Raw genomic sequence first — 22,246 nt, forward strand, 5'->3', positions numbered from 1 at the left:
TCTGGTCTAACAATAGCATGTGAGGAGTTAACAGTAACCTCACTTGATGGACTGCAAAGATAAGAAGTTCATCAGGTAGTGTCTTTTCCATAAGAGTGCTAGGAAAGGGCAGGTGTATTTAGCAGTCTCAAATGAGACAGAGCTGTAGCACTGTGAGTGATATTAGAAAAGCTGAAAGATGGAATGTGCAAAAGATCTTTTTGGAGCTGGAAAGACAGAGTGTGCAGATCTGCCAGAGTGCTGTGGATCTGCAGTCACTGTGGGCAAAAACATCTATTTGGAGCAAAGCCTCTGTTTGCTGGAACTGTGCGTACTGGTTCCTCTGTCAGGGCTGATCACTGCCAGCAGCAATGTATGAACAATTTAAATATCAGTTGTTTAAGTGTAAGTAAAAAGAAACTAAATTGCTGTAATGCTTCTGATACTTACTAAAGCAGAAATAACTCCTGAAAAATGGTGTTTTCTTCATTTGTTCAGGAAAAGGAAATGTCTAACTTTCTATTCTCTTTCTATAGATCCTATTGATATTGTTAAAGATCCTATCCCTCCACATGAATACAAAGCTGAGGAGGATCCAAAGCTGTATAAGTCAGTGAAGACTAAAAGAGGCCCCCTCTCAGAAGACTGGATTCAAGAGTACAAGAACAATCCTGGGAAATACCCCATCATGTGTGCATATAAACTGTGTAAAGTCGAGTTCAGATACTGGGGAATGCAGTCGAAAATCGAGCGGTTTATCCATGATGTTGGTGAGCATTTATAATGTCTTGCAAAGTTCACTGTCAACTCCTTGATGTTGTTTCTGAATTGAAACTCAAAGGTGAGGTATGTGCAATGTGTCATAGCCCAGACACGTCTGTGAAGAGATTCTCAGATTTGGTTGCTCTTTTGCAGAGCTGTGGGTCAGTTCAGAAAAAATCATGTTATTCTATCACTTGTAGTTGTGGTATGTATGAATCCAAACCACGTGTGGCAACTTAAAGTTTTCAAGTCCTGTGTAGGCAAGAGCTTGCGTTCTCTTTTTATAATTTTTTTTTAGATAAAAGATTTGTCTGTTCAACTTTGCCAGATCATTTTCAAAATCTGCCAGTTTTCTTTATGGTGAACAAAATCCCAAAGGGCTGCTCAAAGAAATAAGCTTTGCTTCTGAGTCCTAAGTGGTTCCAGAAAACCACTCCCTGGAGCATCCCTACTTTCTACCTGCCTTGTGACAGGGCTGGCAGGTCTCTGTGTGACCACATATCTCTGTCCCCCAGGCTGTGATGTTCAGGGCTCCCCATATCGCTGAGCTATGACCCACGATGGGACATTGACAGCTCTCAGTTGTGAGTAAATGTGCTGCTTTGATTGATGCATCATTCTCAGGTCAGCACTTTTAAGGAGGTATTTGTTGTGTCCCCGAAGTAACTAAGTGGAGGCAGTGCAGGTGGTAGCAGTGCTGGCAGTAATTTGTTCTTTGCAGAAAATCTATAACACAACTGATATTGTTTCTGAGCCTTGCCACAAGAGACAGGATATATGGCCAGGTGGAAAACCTAATGTTTTAAAGAAGCAGTCCCATCTCAAAAAAAAAAGTGCAGACCTATGGCTGTCCTCTGGCAAAGAAAAGGCCAAAGAAAGGCTGTGTAAAGGATGCTGCCTGCTTTCTGTACACAGTAAATCCTCCTATGTGACCTCTACAGCTGTCCTTTCTATATGCAAAACTTCTTTGAAGTGCCTGATGCTAGCGTAAGTAATTTTATAGCTCTCTTCAGTCATACCATGCTCCTGAGGGCTAATATGAAAAACACTGATAGAGCAGTGGCGAATAGTGTGCACCGCTCTCTGAATAGTCACTGCTTGCTTTCTTAAAGCTCCTTTGGTTTTACTTCACCCACAGGTGGAAGTTTTTACCTGTTACAGACTGTATTACAAGTGGCTCTCTGCAATGAACTCCCTTGGTGTTTGTGACATGGGTTAATTTAGTGTGTACTGCAAAACATGGGGGCAGAGTCACAACTTCATTGTATCTGTTAAATGAAAAAGAAGCATGTGACTCTTCCAGTTGTTCAGAGGTGTTTGGCATAGATTAAACTGTGGTCCCTTAGAAACGTTTCTTTTGTGTTTCATGAAAGATTGCCTGCCATTTTCCTCTTGATTGAGGCTTTGCGGAGAGCTGAGCCAGTTCATTGTCTGCTTTTCAAAAGCGTTTCCACTCTGTTATAATGATGGCAAATACTGTTTTTCAAAGTGGTTAAGATGCATAAAATCAGAAAAGTCTTTAAGGCAAGACAAAATTGAGTGAGTGAAAAGTGAAAGCAAGAGCTTTGGGTATGTACAGAAGATGTGTAGCCTTCCCCTGCAGTGGGGTAGCCATGGGGAAGCCGTTAGTGAGCAGGAAAAGTGCCATAGCACATGTACCAAAGACAGCAAGGTATGAGGTTGTTTAAGTTGGAAAGATGTGGGCTACAACACGATTAACCAGTTGATCCCGGTTGTGGGGTTTCAACTGGTGACCAAAAGCAGATGGAGACCTTTGTGTATTGTGCAACCGATGGTGGACCAAGCTCTTGGGTGCCAGAGATGTTCTTGTGGGCCAGCCCCTTTTTGGCATTTTTCTACTGGTCCCTCTGTTCCCAGCTCCTTCAGATTTGTTTTTTTGGGAATTAGCATGGTCTGTGCAGGGCCACCAAGCAGCAAGAAAACAGAGGCAGAAATTGAGAGTGGGATCCAAACCCTGCCCAAGGTGGGGAGCGGTACTTAGTGGTGCAAAGTAAAACTAGAGAATGGATTGAAAGAAGAACACGTCTGAGTTAAGTGATGGATGGATTGTGATACATAGAAAAGCTACTGAGTGCAGAGGGAGTAACTCTGGGGGATGGTGTTGAAACATTCTCAGTCTTACTGAGTGCAACAGCCGTTTTTTCTGATGACTAATTGGACAGTTACTCAGTGCTTTGATAGCCGGAGACACAGACTAAAATTGGGGCTATTAGTCTACTTGACTGTAATATTTGTATGCTTTTTTACTCCTTTCCCGTAGAATTTAAGTTTAATTGGACTGGCACTGCATAACGTTCTGCTCCCACTTGCTTCCTAATGGTGCACGTGGGCTATGATTCCTTTGTAGTTAGACAAATGTGTTGACTGTGTATGGGTTATTGATTGTATACTATGGCAGAGTGTGTTCCCATCCCAGTAACTGGAGCTTTGTCTAAGCCTCTGCGTCTTAGGCTGAGTATGCCCAAATTGTCGCACAGTGGTGAGGTGGAAGTGCTTTCAGAAAGCTCTTTTGCAGAACTTTTGCTTTACTAAAGCACACAAATGAGAAAGTTCATCCAGAAGGGCACTGCCCCTTGGGGCCAGCAGGTAGAGTTTTGTCTTTCCGAGGGTAGGCAGGTTGCAGTTAGCATGATGTGGATGTGACCACAGGCTTTGCTTTGTGAGTGGTCTGAGCAAGGGAGGGTAGGGAAGCAAGCAAGATTGCCTTTGATCACATGTATTCAGACAATCAGAACTGCATTGACAAGGTTATGGGATCCGTTGTGACTATCAAGGAAATAGTGTTGCACAGGGAAAATCAGGCGTCCTTTATCAGCTGCCAGGAAATTGTGAGAGTGCATGATAAAGTGCTTTGGGATGTTGCCACTGGGTACGTAGTTGATGGGTATCTGAACAGTTGCTTTATATGGATAGCTGAGGGGTTTGGGGCCGGATTTGATGGGGGCGGGGTGTGATTTGATTTGGTTTTTTGCATTGAGTTTCTATTATATTTACTGGTTTTGCTTCATGTTGAAAAACAAACCCAGAACTATAGACAAAAGCTTTTTAAATTCAGCTAGAGTTCTTTCTGTCCTGGCTTGTCTCATGGTCATTTACGCTTCCCTTTGTAAGATTAAGTTCAAAACCACAATCTGCAGGAAAATCATTTGCAAGAATTGGCACCTCATGGATTCAACCAGTCTCTGAGTTGTTGAGGTGGTGAGTTGAAAGGCAAGTGATTTAAATGTTTGCACCCTGCTAGACTCTTCACAGATGATCTTTCTGCACAACACAGTGGGAAATGTTATAATTAAATCAACATAACAATGATGGGTACTTCTGAACTTCTATGATTCTAGGATTCAAGCTGCACGTGTACATTTGTGCATGTGTGGTTTCCTTGTTGGTTTTTTTTTTTTTTAAACCGAAGTGTTGCGTGCTCTGGAGAAACAATATATTACTGAAATCAGCTGGTACCTGCGTCCTTATAAAAAAACCTGTTCTCATTATTTCTGATTGACTTCAGTGTGTGACTTGCCTGCCGAGACTGTGGAATTATCCTCCGATTCTGGGAAAGAAGGCTCACATGAGCGTGGTGCATGCTGGATGGGGGGCGGGAAAACCTGCTCTGAAATCCTCCCTGATTCTCCTGTGCTGCTAAGTTCTCTCTTCACACCAGAGACACCTCTTTGAGACCATCCTCTACCCTGCAGTTCTTCCATCCTGCTGGGCTGGTTTGCTGTGTGGGTGAGAAGGGAGCATGCACCCCACAGCACGTGGTGACAGGGGGAATGGAGGAGCGTTGCATTGCCCGAAGCCTCACCTCCACTGCGCTCGTTGCATTCTGTCTCACATGGAATAAGGTGACCGGGGGGATGCTGTACCCAACCTGTCCTCCCTGGCCAGCTCCTGCTACCCAGGGGCAGCACGCCTCAGGCTTGCAAGGCAAACTGCCAAATGGGCTGCAGCCAGCCATGAGGAAGAGAATTTTTCCCAATTACATGCTGTTTCCTGGGCCTGATCTGTCCCCTCCTTTTCACTTTTCAAATAAAAATGCTTTTCCATTGCACAGGGAGGGGAGCAGTGTCTGGACAGGTGAGGTCAATCACTTGTAGCTGGATCTTGAATCCATACAGCTGTGTGGGAGCACCCAGTGTGCCCCCTTGGTCTCTGCTGCCTACTGGAAGGCTTCAGCACTGCAGGCTGAAGATTAATTTGGTGACATACTCACGGCTGTGCACTGAGGGACTGCTCAAGTTTTCCATTCCTAGCAGTGAAGGTTTTTTCTGTAAGCCCTGACTTTTATTTTTCAGTTTCTTTTGTACCTGGACAGCCTCATCCAGGTTTTCTGCCTGTGTTTAAGGAAAAGAAATGCAGCATTGCTGACGTGTTCCAGGTGAAGGCCAGAGGCTAGGAAAATAGTCCCAGTCTTTTTGACTTTGTAACTGATCTGGGGTGACAGAGGCCCAACAGCCATGAAGCCCTGTAATGCCATCCTGTTTTCAAAAGAACAAGGCTTTAAGGAAGGGTGATTTGGGATGTCTAATCAAAGTGATGTGAGCAGCGCCGATGGGGAGGTCTGTGGGTTGGCGATAGGGAATACAGGCGATTTTTGTGATCTAAAAAGATGAAGTAAAAGAAGGCAGAGGGGAACTTCAGGAGCCTATTTTTTGTTTTTTGGTTTTTTTGGGTTTTTTTCACCCCCAAGTGGTTTTCGTGTTCCCTATGATGTTAGTCCATTAAAACAAAGATATGCAGTTGGTGGCATCTGTGCCTTTACACAGAGAATTTCTGAGGAGTTGGTGCGTTGATACATCAAGGCTGGATCAAGGAGCATGAACAGAGGCTGCTGAGCCCTGGAATGGAGGAAGCCTTGGGATGAGAGCGAGGGGGCCGTTCACTTCTGTGTCTGGTCACAATCTGTTTTCAAGGTTTTTCAAACAAGGTAGAAGAGGACATTGTGCACGTGGAAGTCGAAAGGACATTGTGGTGTTGGGGACTGAATTATGGCAAGGAAGGCATTTTCTTGGCTTTCAGTGTGGACATGATAGGAGTTTAATCTTTGTTTTAGAGCTCTGCTGATTGTCAGTCATAACGGGAGGTGAACAGGCTAAAACATTCTCATGTAGTCCTGCAAAAAGTAATCTGGTGGGGGAAATAACACTGAATTTTGACTAAGGTTGAACAGAATTAAGTTGCAGAGGCCCTTTGTTCTGCCCCTAGAAGGTCACAGGCTGCTGGCTCAAACTTGCCTCTCCTAACATGGAGCTCCCTTCTGAAAGTCAGGCAGAGAAATGCATAAAATATTGATAAATTTAATCTTACTGTGCAAATGGAAGTTCAGGTTGAGCTGGCCCATCGCATTAGCTGCTGATCTCGATGGCTATTTCCTCCTGATAGGTTGACTTGTGGTGGCTGGTGGCATTAAGAACTAACCAAAGAGCAGAATATACAATAAAGTGCCCAGACCTGGAAGGAAATAAACATATAAAAATAAGCTTTTTGTATGTTTAAAAAAACAAACAAGTGATTGCTGAAAACAAAAGGGATATTTAGGCTGAACATCATAGAAACTGTGACAGTAGTGAGATCTAAGATTTTCTGTACAACAGTGAAGCACGTGTTGCTGGAAACACCTTAGGAATCCTGTACCCAGTGGGACCATCCAGCTTTAGTGTGCTCCTGGAAATAGAGGGTGGCTAATGAGGGTCCACTTTCCTCTTGGTGCTGCTTAGAGAGCTGGAGCTGCAGTTCCCAAAACCTAAGTGATTTTCATGTAGCCTGTTGAGTGCTCTCTATCTTTTAATAGTGGTGGTGGTGGTGGTGTGGCCTGTGGTCTTTGGTCAGGGTCTGCATTAGAGTGAGAGGACGGCTACCCTGCCTGCCAGCTTTTTGGCACAGTATGTTTCTGCTCCAGGCTTAGCCATGGAGGACTGTGGATCTATAATCCCACTGACGACAGTTCCCATTGCTGCTTTTGGCATGTCCTTCAACCTGTCTCTGCCTCAGTTTCGCAGTAATTAAGGGGGGGCCAATATTCATTGATTTTTTTTTTATTTTATTTTTTTTTTACCCTCCAGAAAGGCTCCTGGGGATTAGTTTGTCAGTATTTATAGAAGCTTTTAAAAGCCCCATTACTGCTGTGCGCTCCCATCAGTAATAAATAGCAGTTTGGAGGTTTGACCTGTTGTGAGCTTTTAAGCAATAATATTGTTTGAAAATCCTGAGTGACTATGTTGTTTTAAAAATCTCAGTGGTATGATGATATTCGCCAACAAGTTTAAGTCTTGGAGGATCGCTTTTGTTGCCTGGTCCAGAGCATTATGTGTTGATATTGAGTCAGTTATTCCTTTCAGATATGTGATATATTGAAGTATTTTAAATTGGCTTTACTCACTTCATTTTTCTCATGCAGCAGAAGACAGATGGTATCTGCAAAATAAAGCATCTTTATTCCCTCCCTTATTTTGCTTCCCATCCCATTATCTCAGAAGCTCATATTTGTGGTGCTGTTTTGCTGAAATATAAAACCAGGTGCACAAATCAGGTTTCCGAGGAAAGGAGAGGTTTTAGTCTTAGCACTGCTCACATGGGATGTGCTCCTGTCATGTAACAGTTGTGGTGGGCTATGTAGTGTTCATCAAGGAACCACCTGAAAATGTCCTGGATAAAAAAAAAAGAAAATCAGTGGGTTTTGTTGAGTTTTTTATTTATTTATTTATTTATTTTTTAAATTCTGGGAACATACTGCACTTTGAAGGCCAGATCCAAATGTTACAACTTCCCAGAACTTCATGGGAGTTGCAATTGTGGTCTGTGCGTGACTTCTCTTTGGTGAAGCAGGGAGTCACAGAACAAAGTCCTCCATCCAGAATTAGAAAATCCCTTCCCAAGTTAAAAACAGTTGCAGAAGACTGGATAATTTTTCGGTGCACGATTGGTTAGCAAGAATCGAGGAGATAAAGTACATGAAGTGGCTGATTTGCTATCCTGATGCTTGCTATGCGAAGGTCCTTGACTGCAGCTTATAGCATTGTGTTTTTGATGCCACTGTAGTATCCTTGCTGTGGTGTCTTGAGGTTTTGGGGAAGGGAATGCATTGATTCCTGCGGTTTGTAGCACTGGTGACAGGGGCATTTTGGCTTTGCAGGCTTGCGGAAGGTCATGGTTCGTGCCCATCGACAGGCTTGGTGCTGGCAGGACGAATGGTATGGGCTAACCATTGAGGATATCCGGCAGCTGGAGAAGGAGGCACAGTTGATGCTGGCTCAGAAGATGGCCCAGTTCTGCAGTGAAAATGATACTGAGCAGCACGGAGTCAAAGACACTCCTGGTGAGAAGGATGTTGAAGCCAACACAGTTTCACCTGTTGACACAGAGGATGCCACTGGTGACAGCGAAACAGCCTCTGGGAGATCGCTCACCAAGCAGTGGTCCACCTCTTCCAAGTCCTCAAGATCCTCGAAGAGGGGAGGTAAGATGCTGATGATGACTTGCTCTTCTGAACTGCATAGAGGTTGGGCTTTTGGGAGGTTGGGCTTTTGGGAGGTTGGGCTTTTGGGAGGTTGGGCTTTTGGGAGGTTGGGCTTTTGGGAGGTTGGGCTTTTGGGAGGTTGGGCTTTTGGGAGGTTGGGCTTTTGGGAGGTTGGGCTTTTGGGAGGTTGGGCTTTTGGGAGGTTGGGCTTTTGGGAGGTTGGGCTTTTGGGAGGTTGGGCTTTTGGGAGGTTGGGCTTTTGGGAGGTTGGGCTTTTGGGAGGTTGGGCTTTTGGGAGGTTGGGCTTTTGGGAGGTTGGGCTTTTGGGAGGTTGGGCTTTTGGGAGGTTGGGCTTTTGGGAGGTTGGGCTTTTGGGAGGTTGGGCTTTTGGGAGGTTGGGCTTTTGGGAAGCAGGACCATGTCTCCTTGTGGCTGACACCTTTGGAACAAAGCACGTTTCTCCTGTGAGTCCTTTTAACTCAGAGGCCTTCTCTGCTGGTGTTGCAGGCTCAGTCTTCTCAGGTGGCCTGTTACAGGTTTAGGAGTGTTTCTAGTCATCCCACAAGTGTGACTCAGTGGCGCATGGCAGAATTGCCAATCTCAGAAGCAGAGAAGCTATGAAAAAATGGTAGAAGAGCAGCCAGCAGCTAGCTAGCAGCATTGGGTCTCAGAAGACGACAAGCAGCAGCACAGAGAGACAGTCCTTGTTACCCAAGAGCTGCTGGTAGCTTTTATGGTCCTTCAGCAGCATCCCCTTTCTGGATGTCTGCTTGTCTGCATTGGCACACAACTGGCCCAGCTGTGGGTCGCTGTTAAGTGCCTCTTGTTTTCCAGGAGGTAGCTGCAGCAGGCAGGCAGCTGCAGCCCCTGCTCCGTGGCCATATGCTGCTACGTGCCATTCGTTTGGAAAGTGGGTGTTTGGCTCCATGGGTGCCGCAGTATAGCTCACCCAGCAAGGCACCCCTATCAGCTACAGGGGAGATCAAGGCAGGTACCCCCCAAAAAAGTGGGTGGGGGCTGCTGCCTTCCACTGGTGATGATGTGCAGTAGCTGTTGGGGGACCAAACCTCGTGGCTTGGGATGAGGTGGGATCATGGATCGTGTTTATGCTCCCTTTTAAATTCTATTCTGGAAGCTTTCAGGATTTTGCTGTTAAAGGCCCCCCATGGGTGCCCTGTAAGAACTCAGCTTTGAGTCCTGAATTTCGTCATTCACCTCTCCCTAGGCAGTCACCTTTTTTTTTTTTTTTTTTTTTTTCCTGTGTTAAACTCTTCCCTTCCTCACACCATTCTGTACAAAGGGGTGAATCCCCAGTGAGTTACAGACAGAAGGCTTGGACCTTCAGCAATTCCCTCGCCTTTTAGTCAAGCGCAGCTGATAGCAGGGTAATAGCTCTCACAGCAAGAGGGCAAAAAAATCTTGATTTTTCTGAAAACCCCAAGGGGCAGCATTTCTTCCACTGATGGTGGAAGGGGACATCTGGCTGAGCAAAGCTTCTCCATCTCCCATATGCACTAAATATTGTGAGTTGCGTCTCCATTTTTATTTACCACTCCATCACTGATTTCATCACGGGCTGAATGAGAGAGAAGCAGTAGTTTTACCTTGCGATGACTCACTGGAGTGAGCCCCAGGGAAGAACCTATCAGATGCTTCATAAATCGTGGTATAAAGCTAAAAATGCTGGCTACTTTGCTTGCACCAGGATTTTATATTGATGTGCCTGTCTCTCGTTGTTCTTTTTGTTATGAACCCCGTCTTCCACTGCTGACATGTTCATTGGAAGCTGTAGTTTTCAGACCTCTTAGGATTTCACTTGAAGGTTTTCACTGGTAGCAAAGCCTGAATTTCTTTTAAACTGCAGAATATCTCAGCTTTTACAAGAAAAAGTAATGAAAGGAATGAATTGTGATGTGCTGGGAAGTACGTCATGCAGATATTTTAATCCTTCTTCATGCTGGCAGCATATTAACTTATGGAAGCAAGGAGGGCTGTCTCGACATACCACTACCTCCAGCTGAAAAAAGCGACGCCTGTTCTCCAGTAGATTCCGATCCTTTCTATACCATCCAGGCGAGACCTCTGGTGACAGCAGGACCCTTGTCGCCCTCCCATATGTTATTATATGCTCTATTTTTAGCAACTATTATGCCTTGACGTCACTCCAGCGTGAATTAGCTCTGCTCTGCCAGCCTCCTTGCTTGCTGCTCCCTAAGGGGTGGGCGGTGGGGTAGTTGGGGGCTGCTGAGCCAATGCTGAGCTGCAATTAGATGACTCTGCACAGGGGCTCTGTCCTCTTTCCATGTCACCACCGGGTAGTGAAATTAGAAGAATTTTAGTTGTATATTTAACAGCATTACAACAATAGCCTGAAACGGCTCACGCAGCTGTCACAGTAACCAGAGCCTTTCAGCGTCTTTGTATATGCTAAATGAGAATTTGTCAGTCTCCTCAGGTTTTTGCTGTGTTAGGTTAGGTGGCTGCCGCGAGCGCTTTGTGTGCGCTCTGTGACGTGCAAGAGCCATCTGAAAGAGGGGAGAAACCCTCTCTCTCGTTGTTCTCTGGGAACTGCTCCCTTCAGCCGACGGCTGTTCTGTAACAAGTTCAGCCAAGAGGAGTTCAGGCTGGATCATTGCTAAATTATATCTGAAAAAAAAAAAAAAAAAAAAAAAGATGTAATATGTTTATGTTTAGCACAGGGAGCTCTGGAGGGGAAAATGAAAGGGAGCAGGTAGGTGTAAGAACAGGAGGGCAAACAGAACCGAATGGACCGTTGGGTTTTCTCCTCGCTCTCTCAGGACAGCTGCTCCGACAGCTCTCTACGAAGTAGTTGGATAGCATGTTGTTTAAATCATTCAAGTTTAAAGTTTAAATAGATCTCTAATCCAATTTGTGTGGAAGCAATTTCCTTCCAGAAAACAGATTATTTCTATTCAGGCTGCTCTGCTTAGCTACCCACCCGAAAGTTAGCGAAGCAGAGGCATGGTCTGTGTGCTGATTAGAGGCACGAAGAAGGCTTCCAATCAGCCTGCTTCCTTCCTAATTGCAAACTTTAAAACCCAGCTGATTTTGCACGTCCTACTAACAATTATAAATAGCTGCCATTCAAAATAGCATGAGAGTGATACAAACAGCTTGCTTTAATGTAGCATCTTGCTGGCAGGTTCGAACAACAGTAAACAAACAAGATCTGTAAAGCGGCACACTGACATCACACCAGCATCATCGGGGTTTTGTGTTTTTTAATATTGCAGCAGTGAATTTTCATAGAGAACACACGACTCTTCCTCCAGCAAAGATCATGTTGGGAACTCTCAGTCTTCTCGATGTAGCGTATCGCATAAGGCTTTTTTGTTTTTTCCAGCAAGCCCCTCTCGCCATAGTATCTCCGAGTGGAGGATGCAGAGCATTGCTAGAGATTCAGATGACAGCTCAGATGATGAATTCTTTGATGCACATGGTATGTGGACCCTAAATCACTGTTACTTGTTTCCTGAAATGGTGGGGTAAGAGAACGGAAGGCATGAGGGTGGGGGTGAGCGGGGAAGGAAGTGAGACTTTTTTGCTTTGTTTGAAGTCTTTTCCTTTCTAACAAAGATAGGTGCAGTATCAGTGCAGCTTCTTCAGGCATCCCCAGCATCACCCAGCAGACTCTTATATTTAATGCAGCAACATTTCAGATTCAGAGTGATCTATTTGAAGGGACTTTGAACAGCCTTAACCTTTGGAGCTATATTTTTTTTGGTGCAAATGAGTGTGGGTAAAATTCAGCAGTGCTAACTGGACTGTGGATGTGTCCTAATGATTCTGATTCAGTATGACTGATTATTTTTCTAATTTATTTTTTGATCAGTAGGAGGTATGATTAATTGTCCTGTCTTGGCACAAAGAGACCCACGTTTGCCTTTATTAACTCCTTATTCTTGTGTTCCAAGAAATATAGTAGTCAATGCAGCAACATACTTCAGGTGCCAAAATCAGTCAGTGTTGATTCCAGAATTCCCAAAGTAATTTTGACTACATGTATCAGGAGAAAGCTGTGTTGGTTTTTTTTTTTCTTCTCTGTGCATGTGTGTGTGAAGAAGCTTTGTTCCACTGCACTCGTTTTATGTGTTGTACTTAGTGCGTATTTAAGCCTGAAGGGCTCCGTCTCTACTGACAACAGATGGACTCTTCTCTCGGCTTGTAATGCTAATCTAAGTTAGATGTGTAACGTGTGCTGATGAAGTTGGTGACCTTTCTGTGAAATGCAGTTATTAGATGATGACGCCCCGGTTTTGTAAAGCAGGATTTCACTGATGTTCGCCTAAAGTTCAGTCTCAAAAACCTGATAGTATTGTGTTCCAGAAGAGTTCTCGCATCACATATTTTGGCATACATCTCCAATTCTGGGGTGTAGAGTAGTGACTTGCACAGTAGCAGCTTGAATGGCCTGGATGCGTGCGAGTCAGGGGATGAATGTGTCCCTTGCCTGGAAGGAGAAGGGCCAACTTAGTTTGTGTCTCTACTAACTTATGTAGCATCTACAAAAACTTTGTACGGGATTTATTGTAGCAATATACACACAAGAAAAGAAGAGGGAGTCATCAAAACGGCATCATTGCTATCCACCCTCTTTTTTGCCCTTTTAATTAGTAATAAAATTGAGATAGAGACAGCTCTGCCTGGGATCCAGGCCCCCAGGGAATCCTTGACATGCTCCTAACAGGCCTAGGAAGGAGAATTAACAAAAATGAGCCTTGTGCCACAGTTGGTATCAGCACCTCTCTCACAATACTTCTAGGAGCTTGCTAACGGAAGAAGCAGCTCCTCTTCTGCTAGCACGCTGCATGTCTCCATTTATGTACAGATTGTCCTTCGCATGTTGCACAGTTGGGTAAGAAAAGCCTGCCTAGTCCGATGGGATTTTGGCTTAAGAGTTGAAGCCTTGATGTGTGTGCTGTTCAACCCCACCCTCTCCTCGGGAGGGACCTCTCCTTGCCCCTTGGCCCGCAGCTGACATGTCCCAGCTCCGGGTCTGTGAGCAGGGATGAAGCACCGCTTGCAGCTCATCCTGCCGGGGAGGCTTGCGGGGTTGGTACCATGGGAACTGGCACAGATCAGGATGTGAGTCAACACCAAGCAGAGTTCCTCAGAAGTGCTTCCCATATATACACACACATTTCCTCGCAGTGCAGTGGGCGTAACCTGAGCCTGAGAAGATTTCTTGTCGCCGGCTTCCCACTCATCCTCGTTCACTGGCATACTCTGGTAAAGATAGTGACAAATACAGTAATATCTAATATCTATCCTGTAATAAATGCTAATAATGGGAGTAATATCCCGTTCAATGATCACTTGAGCAGCAATAAGGGCTGTAATTAAACCTCTCAAGGAAATAAGTTTAATATTTAGATTAAGTTGCTGGAAGAGCTTTGAGTGCAATCTTCCTCTTAATTCTCTGCCAGCATGTGTGTTGCACGCTTGTGCTTTCCACTTGCTCTGAGCAGGTAGCTCAGCACTCCCTTGTGCAGGGAACTGGGGACTTACTCAAATTTTTTCCATAGCTGAAAAAGGAAATGGCATGCTGATGCAAGGTTACCAGGTTCCTCTCTTTTTATAGTAGAAGTGTAAATAGAAACTCTAAAAATAATTGGTCTTTGCTTGACTCTGCACTTAGTCCCTTTAATTCTTTTTTTTTTTTTAAGCTATTGCTCAGATTTGCTGAAAAGATGAATATATTTCATAATCTTTTTGTTCCCCATCCTAGGGTTCTTCCAACTAATTATTTTCTTAGTAACTGTACAGGAGCGAGAAAGGGGGAATCCTAGTCTGGGACTCTGAAGATTACAGCTTTTAAATCTTCAAGACATCTGTAATTACGGCCGTTGTTATTTTGTTTATAACTCTCTATTAAATTTACAAGCCCAAAATTTTCAGGAAAGAAATACTAAGCTCAGAGCAATAAATAAATTAGAAAGCACTTAACCTTTGTAACAGTAAAAGATACATCCCCAATGGAAAAAAAGAACAGAGAAAGGAGGAAAAAAACCAACCAACCAATCAAAAAAAAAACCAAACCAGCAACCCATGCCAAAGGCATCTTTGTAAGCCTTGCACTGCTGTCGTTAGGTTTCCCATGGGTTCCAGTGGGAGCTCCAGGGCTCTGTTTCCCTCCCAGGAACCTGCCAGGATTAAGCACGAATCGCGGAGGCTGCATGGTGCCCTGCCCAGCTCGTGCTGGGTCCGTGCTCTCACCCGATAAAGGAGCCATCGGGCTGCTGCTGTCTCAGAGGACTTCTTGTTGGACATAAACAATTTTGTGAGTCCTTTGTCAGCTCCAGACTGGCCGCCTTGTGTTCAGGCTTGGGCTGAAAGCGAGCTCGGCCTCTTGTGGGGGAAGTCCACACGTGTCGGATAACCTGGCCCAGGCCAGCAGGCGTGGGGGTGTGTGAGGTGTCCAGTGGGGGCACTGGGATGAATTCTTCCAGTGCTACAGCTGCTAATGGCCTGTTTAGTGATACCTCCGCAGGGCTCAGCTGCTTGTTTCCATGTGGAGGTACCAGCAAAGACCCGTGGATAGGTGAGGCTGGACTCCTGCCCCTGTCAGGCTTTCACTGCAATGAATTAGGGCTCTGCAGCCCAGCAGCATGTCGTGTGGGTAAAAGCACAAGCCTGCCTTCCAGTGTCACCTCCCTGACAGCCCTCCTTTCTCCCCTAACCTGGCATGACTGCTCTGTTGTCTGCTAGAGAGCAAGGCTATTAATCTTTCTTATGTTTGGGTACTACTGTGGAGTGTTCTATAGGGTCTCTCCTTTATATGTCTCTTCCTTTTAATTGAATTTCTAGGAACATAGTGTTTTGGGGACCCTTATTCTTTATCAACTGTAGCTGAACTGATCCAGGGGATTCAGAATATCCTGAGGTAGGAGGGAAATGGCAGACACATGCATTCAGTGTGATCAAACAAGTCTCATCTCCTGAGGAAATCAGGCTAAAGATAGCCTAGGGAGTTCACGGTTCCTTTATTACTCATGCCTTTTTAGGTATTCGGTCCTATTAACAATAGTGATCCTTGTCACTGCTTTCCCCAAAGACGTCCCACAGCTTTCAAACAGATCTGGGAGGATCCCAGCAGCAAACGTTGCTTTGTCCTCTCCTATACTGGCTGCTTTAGCATCATCAGAAAGTATGGCAAGAAAAACGTCAAATTTGGTACCTGAAATGGTAACATTAAAAATCTAAGCTTTTTTCTTTTTCACGCTTTAGGAGTTTTGCTCGTTAAAAACATATAACTAAAACACTTGGTTTACTTTTCAAAAGGTGCTTTGCTTTCTATATTACAAAAGCTGGTAAAGTATCATGTTTTACTGTGACTTAAGCCATCCAAATGTATATAAGGTTACATAGAGTTATGGGGCCTTACTTTTATTTAAAATTCTGTTCTGTGCTGTTGTCTATATACATATTTGTGTGTGTGTGACTCTCAAAAAAATCTGTTTTTTAAAGAGGACTTGTCTGACAATGAAGAAATGTTCCCGAAAGAAATAACCAAATGGAGTTCCAATGATCTGATGGATAAAATTGAAACCCCCGAGTGTGATGATGTCCAGGGTAATTTTTTTTTTTTAAGTAAAAACTGTGTGTGATATATTACAGTATTTCCAGGCAATTGTTACAGCCACATTCTGAAAAAAGGTAAAACTTGTTATCCTCATCTCATAAAATGAGAAACTCGGACAGAGCATAAAAATGGCTGCCCAGTGCTGCCAAAAAAGAATAGCCCGGTGGGAGCTGGGATAACTCTTGATTCTCTTCTGTTTTCTGCGTTGGTTAGGCTCCTTTGTGCAACAGCCAGGATTCTCTCGTATAATGATTAAATGTTCCAGCTCCATCTTGAATGACTTGAATTTCTCCTGCCTCTTCTTTGCTCTTGCTCCATCCTTTGTTCTTGTCTGTATCTGCCTTGCTTTTATTTTCTGCTCATCATTATGAAATTTTGAAAGGAAACTAGCTCCTCAGCCAGATCAATTCATGTAGCAGCACGGTGGAAGATGACACTTAAGCTTTCTGGTACAAAGTCGGTCTGTGTAGGCACAGACGTATGAACTCTCTCTCTGCTCCCCCAGCATAGTTCAAGCAATTCCTTTTATTTTCCCTCAAACCAATCTTTTCTGCCAGTTGCGCAGGGATTTCCCATTGTTGCCGTCCTTAACAAGGCAATGACACTGGACCACTGTAATGAGAGAAGAGCTCACTAATGTCCTCAGCACTTACCGAGGTTGTGAGAAATTGCTGGAAAATAAGTGACCCAGCGTTGCCCAGGCTTCTCAGGTGGAAGGAGGCGGGAGGGAGGGAGAGGGCAATCTGATGAAATAATTAAGGAGATGTGAGGCAGAAGAGGCTGAGAGGCATTGGCTCAAACAGTGTCTTTATGGAAGCGTGTCTTTGCCAAATAGCACCTTGCAGCGCTGACATTTAAACCTCTGCTTCCAGGTGACTTGTATCACGAGACATCTGCAGAGTACCACGTTGGCTCCAGTGTGGAGAGGCTCAGCATCATTGAAGTAAGCGCTTCGGTTTCTTGTAATGAGATCCCTTGTTGCTGGAATATGTCCGTGTGGGGTAAACAGCTCCCTTTGCTGTGAGTGCTGTCTTGTCTTGGTGTGTAGTCCTGAGCCTCACCGGCATGCTGTGTACTTCATGGCTAGGTTTTAAGGGATTATTTCACCTGAACATCGTGTAGAAAATGCTCTGTAGTTTGAAGGTGGTGTCGGGTGTCTGGCTGGAAAAAAGTACTAATCCTATGGGGATAACTGCAACGTGAGGCACTGATGGTTAGAACTATCCTGCTAATGCAGGGGAGCAGAATGAGCTGGCATGGACGTGGGAACAGGAGAGCCACATTACTGCAGCACCAAGGTGCAGGCTGCAGTGGTCCAAGTGACGTAGCTCAGCTGTGGCCCGCTCTTTGGAGCTGCTCGGAGTCTTGTTTGGAAACAGGTTGTAGCATAGCCTGTTATCAGCGCTCTGGATGAAATAATAAATAAATAATAACACACCCATCCACCCTGGCATATACAGGCTTTTGCAGTTCAGTGTCCTAGTGAGACAGTGCCTCTTGGAGCGGCTGTGCTCATCCTACCGTTAAAGCATGTGCCTGTCTGTGCTGCAGAGATGATGTAGCTGCTTGCAGAGTGCGTAAGTTATGTCGTGGTCTATCAAACACCATGAGTGTGGTTTTGGTATTACTCTGTGTGCCAGGCAGTAAGTTCATGGTGGTTTGGCTTTTATGTAATAGACTGAGAGCTCTAGCCACCTCAGGATAAGCAAGTCACAGCCCTAAGAATTTTCTTAGATCTCAGGATGGTGTGGAGAACTCATTTTCTTCTTCAGAGGGCTGTACAAACTCAACCCCCTCCTGTTTCTGCCTTCATTTTAGAAAAAGAAGAGATTTCAAAGTGAGATGAGAAAGACAGTTATTTGTAGTTGTTCACAAGCAGTCTACTGAAATTGTATGAAGTTCCTAGCTACCATTGCAGTGATTTTTCAGGTTAAGAGTCTCCAATGCTAAAAGGTAGTTCAGGAATTAAGTGTCTTATAAGACTCCAGACCTTACAAGTTCTGAATAGCCACCTCCACCCCTAACCAGATCAGCAGTTACTTGGATGTTTGCCACTTCCTTCAAGAGCAGAGGTTAATGAACTGAAAGGGAAAGGTGCCTCCGAATGACTGCTGATAAACTTCTGGGTGATCTGAGCTTGGTGACTCATGTTTTCTCCAAATGAGCACTTAAAACATTTGTCTGAAAGCAAAAGCGGTGCTGAGCTGCTGAGTGTGCTCCTCCCATCCTCCAGCCAGGCAAAAGTTCACTTTGCAGGTGCTGTAAGCTGGAATCAGGGAAGGTTTAAAGAGCAGGCATGAATACGGTGTGATGGTACTAAATAATTAAAGGCCATTCTTATGCAGGAGGTCTGGAAAATCTTCATTACAGACTTCAATGTGAATTTTAATACTTCTGGTGGGCCATGTATTAAGACATGCTTTAACATTGTCTGGTAAAAATACAAGCTAGTTGTTAGGTTGCTGATGTGTGCCTGGGCATGCTTTCCTCCCACCAACAGGTTTGTCAGGGACTCAGTCGCTGCTCAAAGGACAGCAAGTGACTAAAGATGCTAAAATTAGAAGAATTTGCCAAATAGAAAATCCTGCTGCCCTTTACCCCTTCCACACTCCCTCCCAGTGGCGATTTCTCTGCCTCAACAGGGTGAGGTTGCCCAGGATGTTCTCAAATGTAGTCTCTGCTAGGACAAAGGATAAGACACAGCAGGAAAGATCAGTACCTACTTTCACCTCTCTCAAAGGTGTTGGGATGGGGGATTTGCATCATCCGTGTGGGAGCCGCAAACACTGAAAGCCCTGGTAGTGAATAGGTGTTAAAAATAGTTACTGCTCCATTGTGTTGTAGGATGTAACCAGTACAAATGGATGCTCTGGTACCTGCTCCTGGGGCATCAGGGTTGGGCTGACAGCTGTTCTGGCAGGGCGCTTAATGATAACCCACTCTGGAGTTCAGATACAATTCACTCCTTCCCCCAAACTACAGCCTGTCTGTTCAGGCAGCGAATTGATTCAACATAATAAGCAAATGACCTGGACAGCCAAAACAAAAACCTTTACTGTGTTCGTGATGTTGGCCCGTCCTTGGGTCACAGGGTCTCTAAAGTTTTTTTTTCTTTTCAGTTCCTCTTTTGCAACAGTATAAGCAAATCTGAAGTCTTATTTATAACTTCTGTCACAGGCAAACAGCTGCAATGACTGATCTCTTCCACAGCTTCTTTCCTCAGTAACTTGCCACTTGCTGACCTGTTTGATCTCATTTGTTAATTTTGCTGAATGTGTTTTACTGTCAACTGCTGCAGCTGAGCTCAGCACCCCAACAGAAAGCCATAGTCCTCTTTTATTTCTTTATGTTTCCACCCTAACACGCACAAGTGATGTCTTTACTGCTGCTATGTTTTACATGGTTACAATTGTATGACTTTTTTTTTTTTTTTCCACTTCCAGCATTCCTTCTGCTTAGCACAGTCAGTTACACTGAGGCTGTGTGTGTGCATTTGTGCATGCATGTGTGTCAGATAAGAGACCTGGAAGGAGTAGTCAGGTTCTCAGCGGTTATATCGAGGTGATTCTAATGCCCATGTCCATACATGAAGCCTATTCCTTCTTGAAGCCAGTTTAGTTTCTTACCCACAAACCTGCAGGTGTTATTTTAAAATCTCCTGTCTCCTGTGTTTAGGAATCTGATTTCCAGTCTACACTTACTCAGGGTCAGTTCAGACTCTTGTGCTTACACCCACACTGTCCTTTGACTTAAGTGCCTCACTTCCCTCCCTAGCTTTCTTTACTCATGTCCACTGTGTTTGACAGCAGGCATTTTATTCTCGGGTAGCTTTGCAAAGCAAATCAGGCTGAACTCTTCCAGTCTCTGTTCAAAAAGCCTCCGTGCTTCTGGTCCTTCTCACACGGCAATTATCTTTGTGTGTGGATGGCCTAAACTGAACTCGGCCTTCTAGATGGGGGCTTGCCAAGGCCTTGCATCATGGCTAATACAGTTTCTGCTGGAAGTACCTTGCTTTGCAGATTGTAGTTTGCCTCATCCCTGACTGGACTTGATGTGGATAGTGCATTTATTGTATGCACCGTGGGGAAGGAAAGGTGATGAAATTTGCATAAAATGCACTTGGACCAAATAAAATCTCTTTGCAAAATAAGCCTTTCTACTGTGCTCTCTTTCATTCCCACCCAGGATGAATCAGTGCAGCCATTAATGCAGCCAAGTAAAATCCATGTCCTCCTCTTGGTACTCCATGGAGGGAACATCCTGGACTCAGGAAGTGGTGACCAGAGCTCTAAGCAAGGGGATGTCAACACCATCACGACAGTATTTGACACAGTGATGAGGGTACATTACCCAGCTGCTCTTGGCCACATTGCCATCAGGCTAGTCCCTTGCCCAGCCATCTGCTCTGAAGCATTTTCACTGGTGTCCAGGTAAGTTGGTGCTACTTTGTCATGAAGAGACATGTATAAAATTTCACTTTTGTTTTTTTTTGGATTTTTTATTTGCTTCCTTGAAATATTCTGCATGTAGTATTGAAAGCTCTGACCACGCTTTGAGAATGCACTTATTAATATACTAGCGAGGCATTCAATCTCGATTTCATACTTAGCTGCAGTGAATACAGTAATCATGCAGCAAGAGTTCTGAGATTGATTTATTCTAATTAATCCAATAAATACTAAGGCTTTAATTCCTTGTCTGAGGGTTGTTCTGTCAATGTAAGTATGTTGTCCTTGAAGATTTACGTTTGATGGGAGGGAAAGATTTATTAAGCTCTTGCCCATTCACAGTGGAATAAATGGCCTTTCTATCTCGAGGCTTTTTTTTTAATGAACCACAGTACTGACTGTACTGTCTGCAAATGGTTTTCCCCACTCTGTGTTAGGCTCAATATTTCCAATATCTCTTGCCCTATCCAGCCTCAGCCCATATAGTTATGACGAAGGCTGCCTGTCCAACAGCCAGGATCACATTCCCCTTGCTGCACTCCCTCTGCTAGCAACATCATCCCCGCAGTACCAAGAAGCGGTAGCTGCAGTCATCGTCAGAGCCAACCAGGCCTACAGCGAGTTCATCAGATCCCAGGAGGGCATGTCATTCAACGGCCAGGTGAGCCAGCGGCTGTTTATAGCCACAATGAAAGGAAGAGCAAGTGAAGCAATTTCCTTCTGAAGCTCTCTTCCATTAATCTCTCAGGAGGGATGGAAACACGACAGTGTTGAGCTGCAATAAGAAAGTGTTGTGCTTCCGTTTCTTTCTTTTGAGAGAGAGAGAGATTATTGCTTATGCTCTGTCTCAAACCTTTGGGATTCAAAGCAAGGTCTGAACTTGTGCTCAGAAGTGAAGCTACAAAGGTGTGAAGGTAATCAATTTTCAGTGTGACACACCTTTCCAAATCAGGAATGCTACCTTTGTTACTAAACATGAGCTCTGCTCCTATTGCAAACGAAAGCTGTTTAAGCATTCCCCTCTTTCAAGGACCTTCAGCAGCTCGTGCTGGAGCTGTCACAGAAGTGAATTTCTTTTTGGAAACTGTGCAGCTGCTGTGCCCCCTAAAAGACCCTGACTGAGCCTCACACCTCTGTGGGCAAAGTGACTTTCTAGCCCCATGAGGTTTGAGCTATTGGAGTAGCTGTCACGTTGGACTGCAGTAGTGTGATTTATCCACCCTGAGCTTCTTCCCAGCCAGCGCTGTGCCCGGGGACCCAGACAGCCCTCTCCTACCCAGGGGTCTCAGTGCTTTATTGCACCTATCTGCTGAATACCCTTGGAGGCAGGACAGCGTTACCTCCTCAGGGTACAAACAGGGGGCACAGGCACAGGGAAGCTTGCCCGGAGTAGCGTGGACAGCTGGCAAGGAGGGAATGAAGATTGGTTTTCTGAGGCTGGAGTTAGTGCCATGATCAGTGCTCTGTGTTGCTTTCACTTCACTCCAGGCAGCTGGTGGGGACAGCCAGAACACGTTAGCTACGTTAGCTAACGAGAGTCTGCAGAGTGGATGTTCATTGACTGAATAGTTCTACTGATGAAAGCACTGGGCATCCTGTTACTGCAGCTTTCCTACGTGTACTCCAGCACTCCGTTTAGCTGTCAGCTCTGAACTGAAGTCAAGGGGCTTTTTTTTTTTTTCTCTCCCCTGCTTCTGTTGCCTTTTTCAGGTCTGCTTGGTAGGGGACTGTGTTGGAGGAATCCTGGGATTTGATGCCTTATGCTACAGCAATCAGACTGTGTCTGAGAGCCAGAACAGCAGTCGGCGAGGAAGCGTTGTGAGTGTCCAGGTAATGCTGGCTCCCAGGGTCTACTGGGAACAGGTCAGCTGGCCACAGTGCCTCCATGGCCTCTGTTCTTAGTAAGGATCTTTTCGTGAAACAACAAAGACTCTGTTCCTTATCAATGGCAAACATGTGTCTTAAGGTGCATGTGTGTCT

General features: G+C 44.9%; 1 protein-coding gene across 3 annotated transcripts in view; it reads left to right on the forward strand.

The window, feature by feature from the left end:
- The window catches only part of PITPNM2 (phosphatidylinositol transfer protein membrane associated 2), a 66,991-nt gene that overhangs the window by 19,515 nt on the left and 25,230 nt on the right, over positions 1–22,246 (forward strand). For all 3 annotated transcript variants that reach the window (XM_086473904.1, XM_086473906.1, XM_086473905.1), the window contains exons 4-11: positions 516–749; positions 7,892–8,215; positions 11,580–11,675; positions 15,704–15,808; positions 16,691–16,761; positions 20,004–20,248; positions 20,738–20,927; positions 21,977–22,096. In XM_086473904.1, coding sequence (XP_086330030.1) covers positions 516–749; positions 7,892–8,215; positions 11,580–11,675; positions 15,704–15,808; positions 16,691–16,761; positions 20,004–20,248; positions 20,738–20,927; positions 21,977–22,096 — 1,385 coding nt within the window. The remainder of the gene's footprint in view (positions 1–515; positions 750–7,891; positions 8,216–11,579; positions 11,676–15,703; positions 15,809–16,690; positions 16,762–20,003; positions 20,249–20,737; positions 20,928–21,976; positions 22,097–22,246) is intronic.

This window comes from Leptosomus discolor, chromosome 16 (assembly GCF_034619465.1).
Source record: "Leptosomus discolor isolate bLepDis1 chromosome 16, bLepDis1.hap2, whole genome shotgun sequence".
Taxonomy (NCBI): Eukaryota; Metazoa; Chordata; class Aves; order Leptosomiformes; family Leptosomidae; genus Leptosomus; species Leptosomus discolor.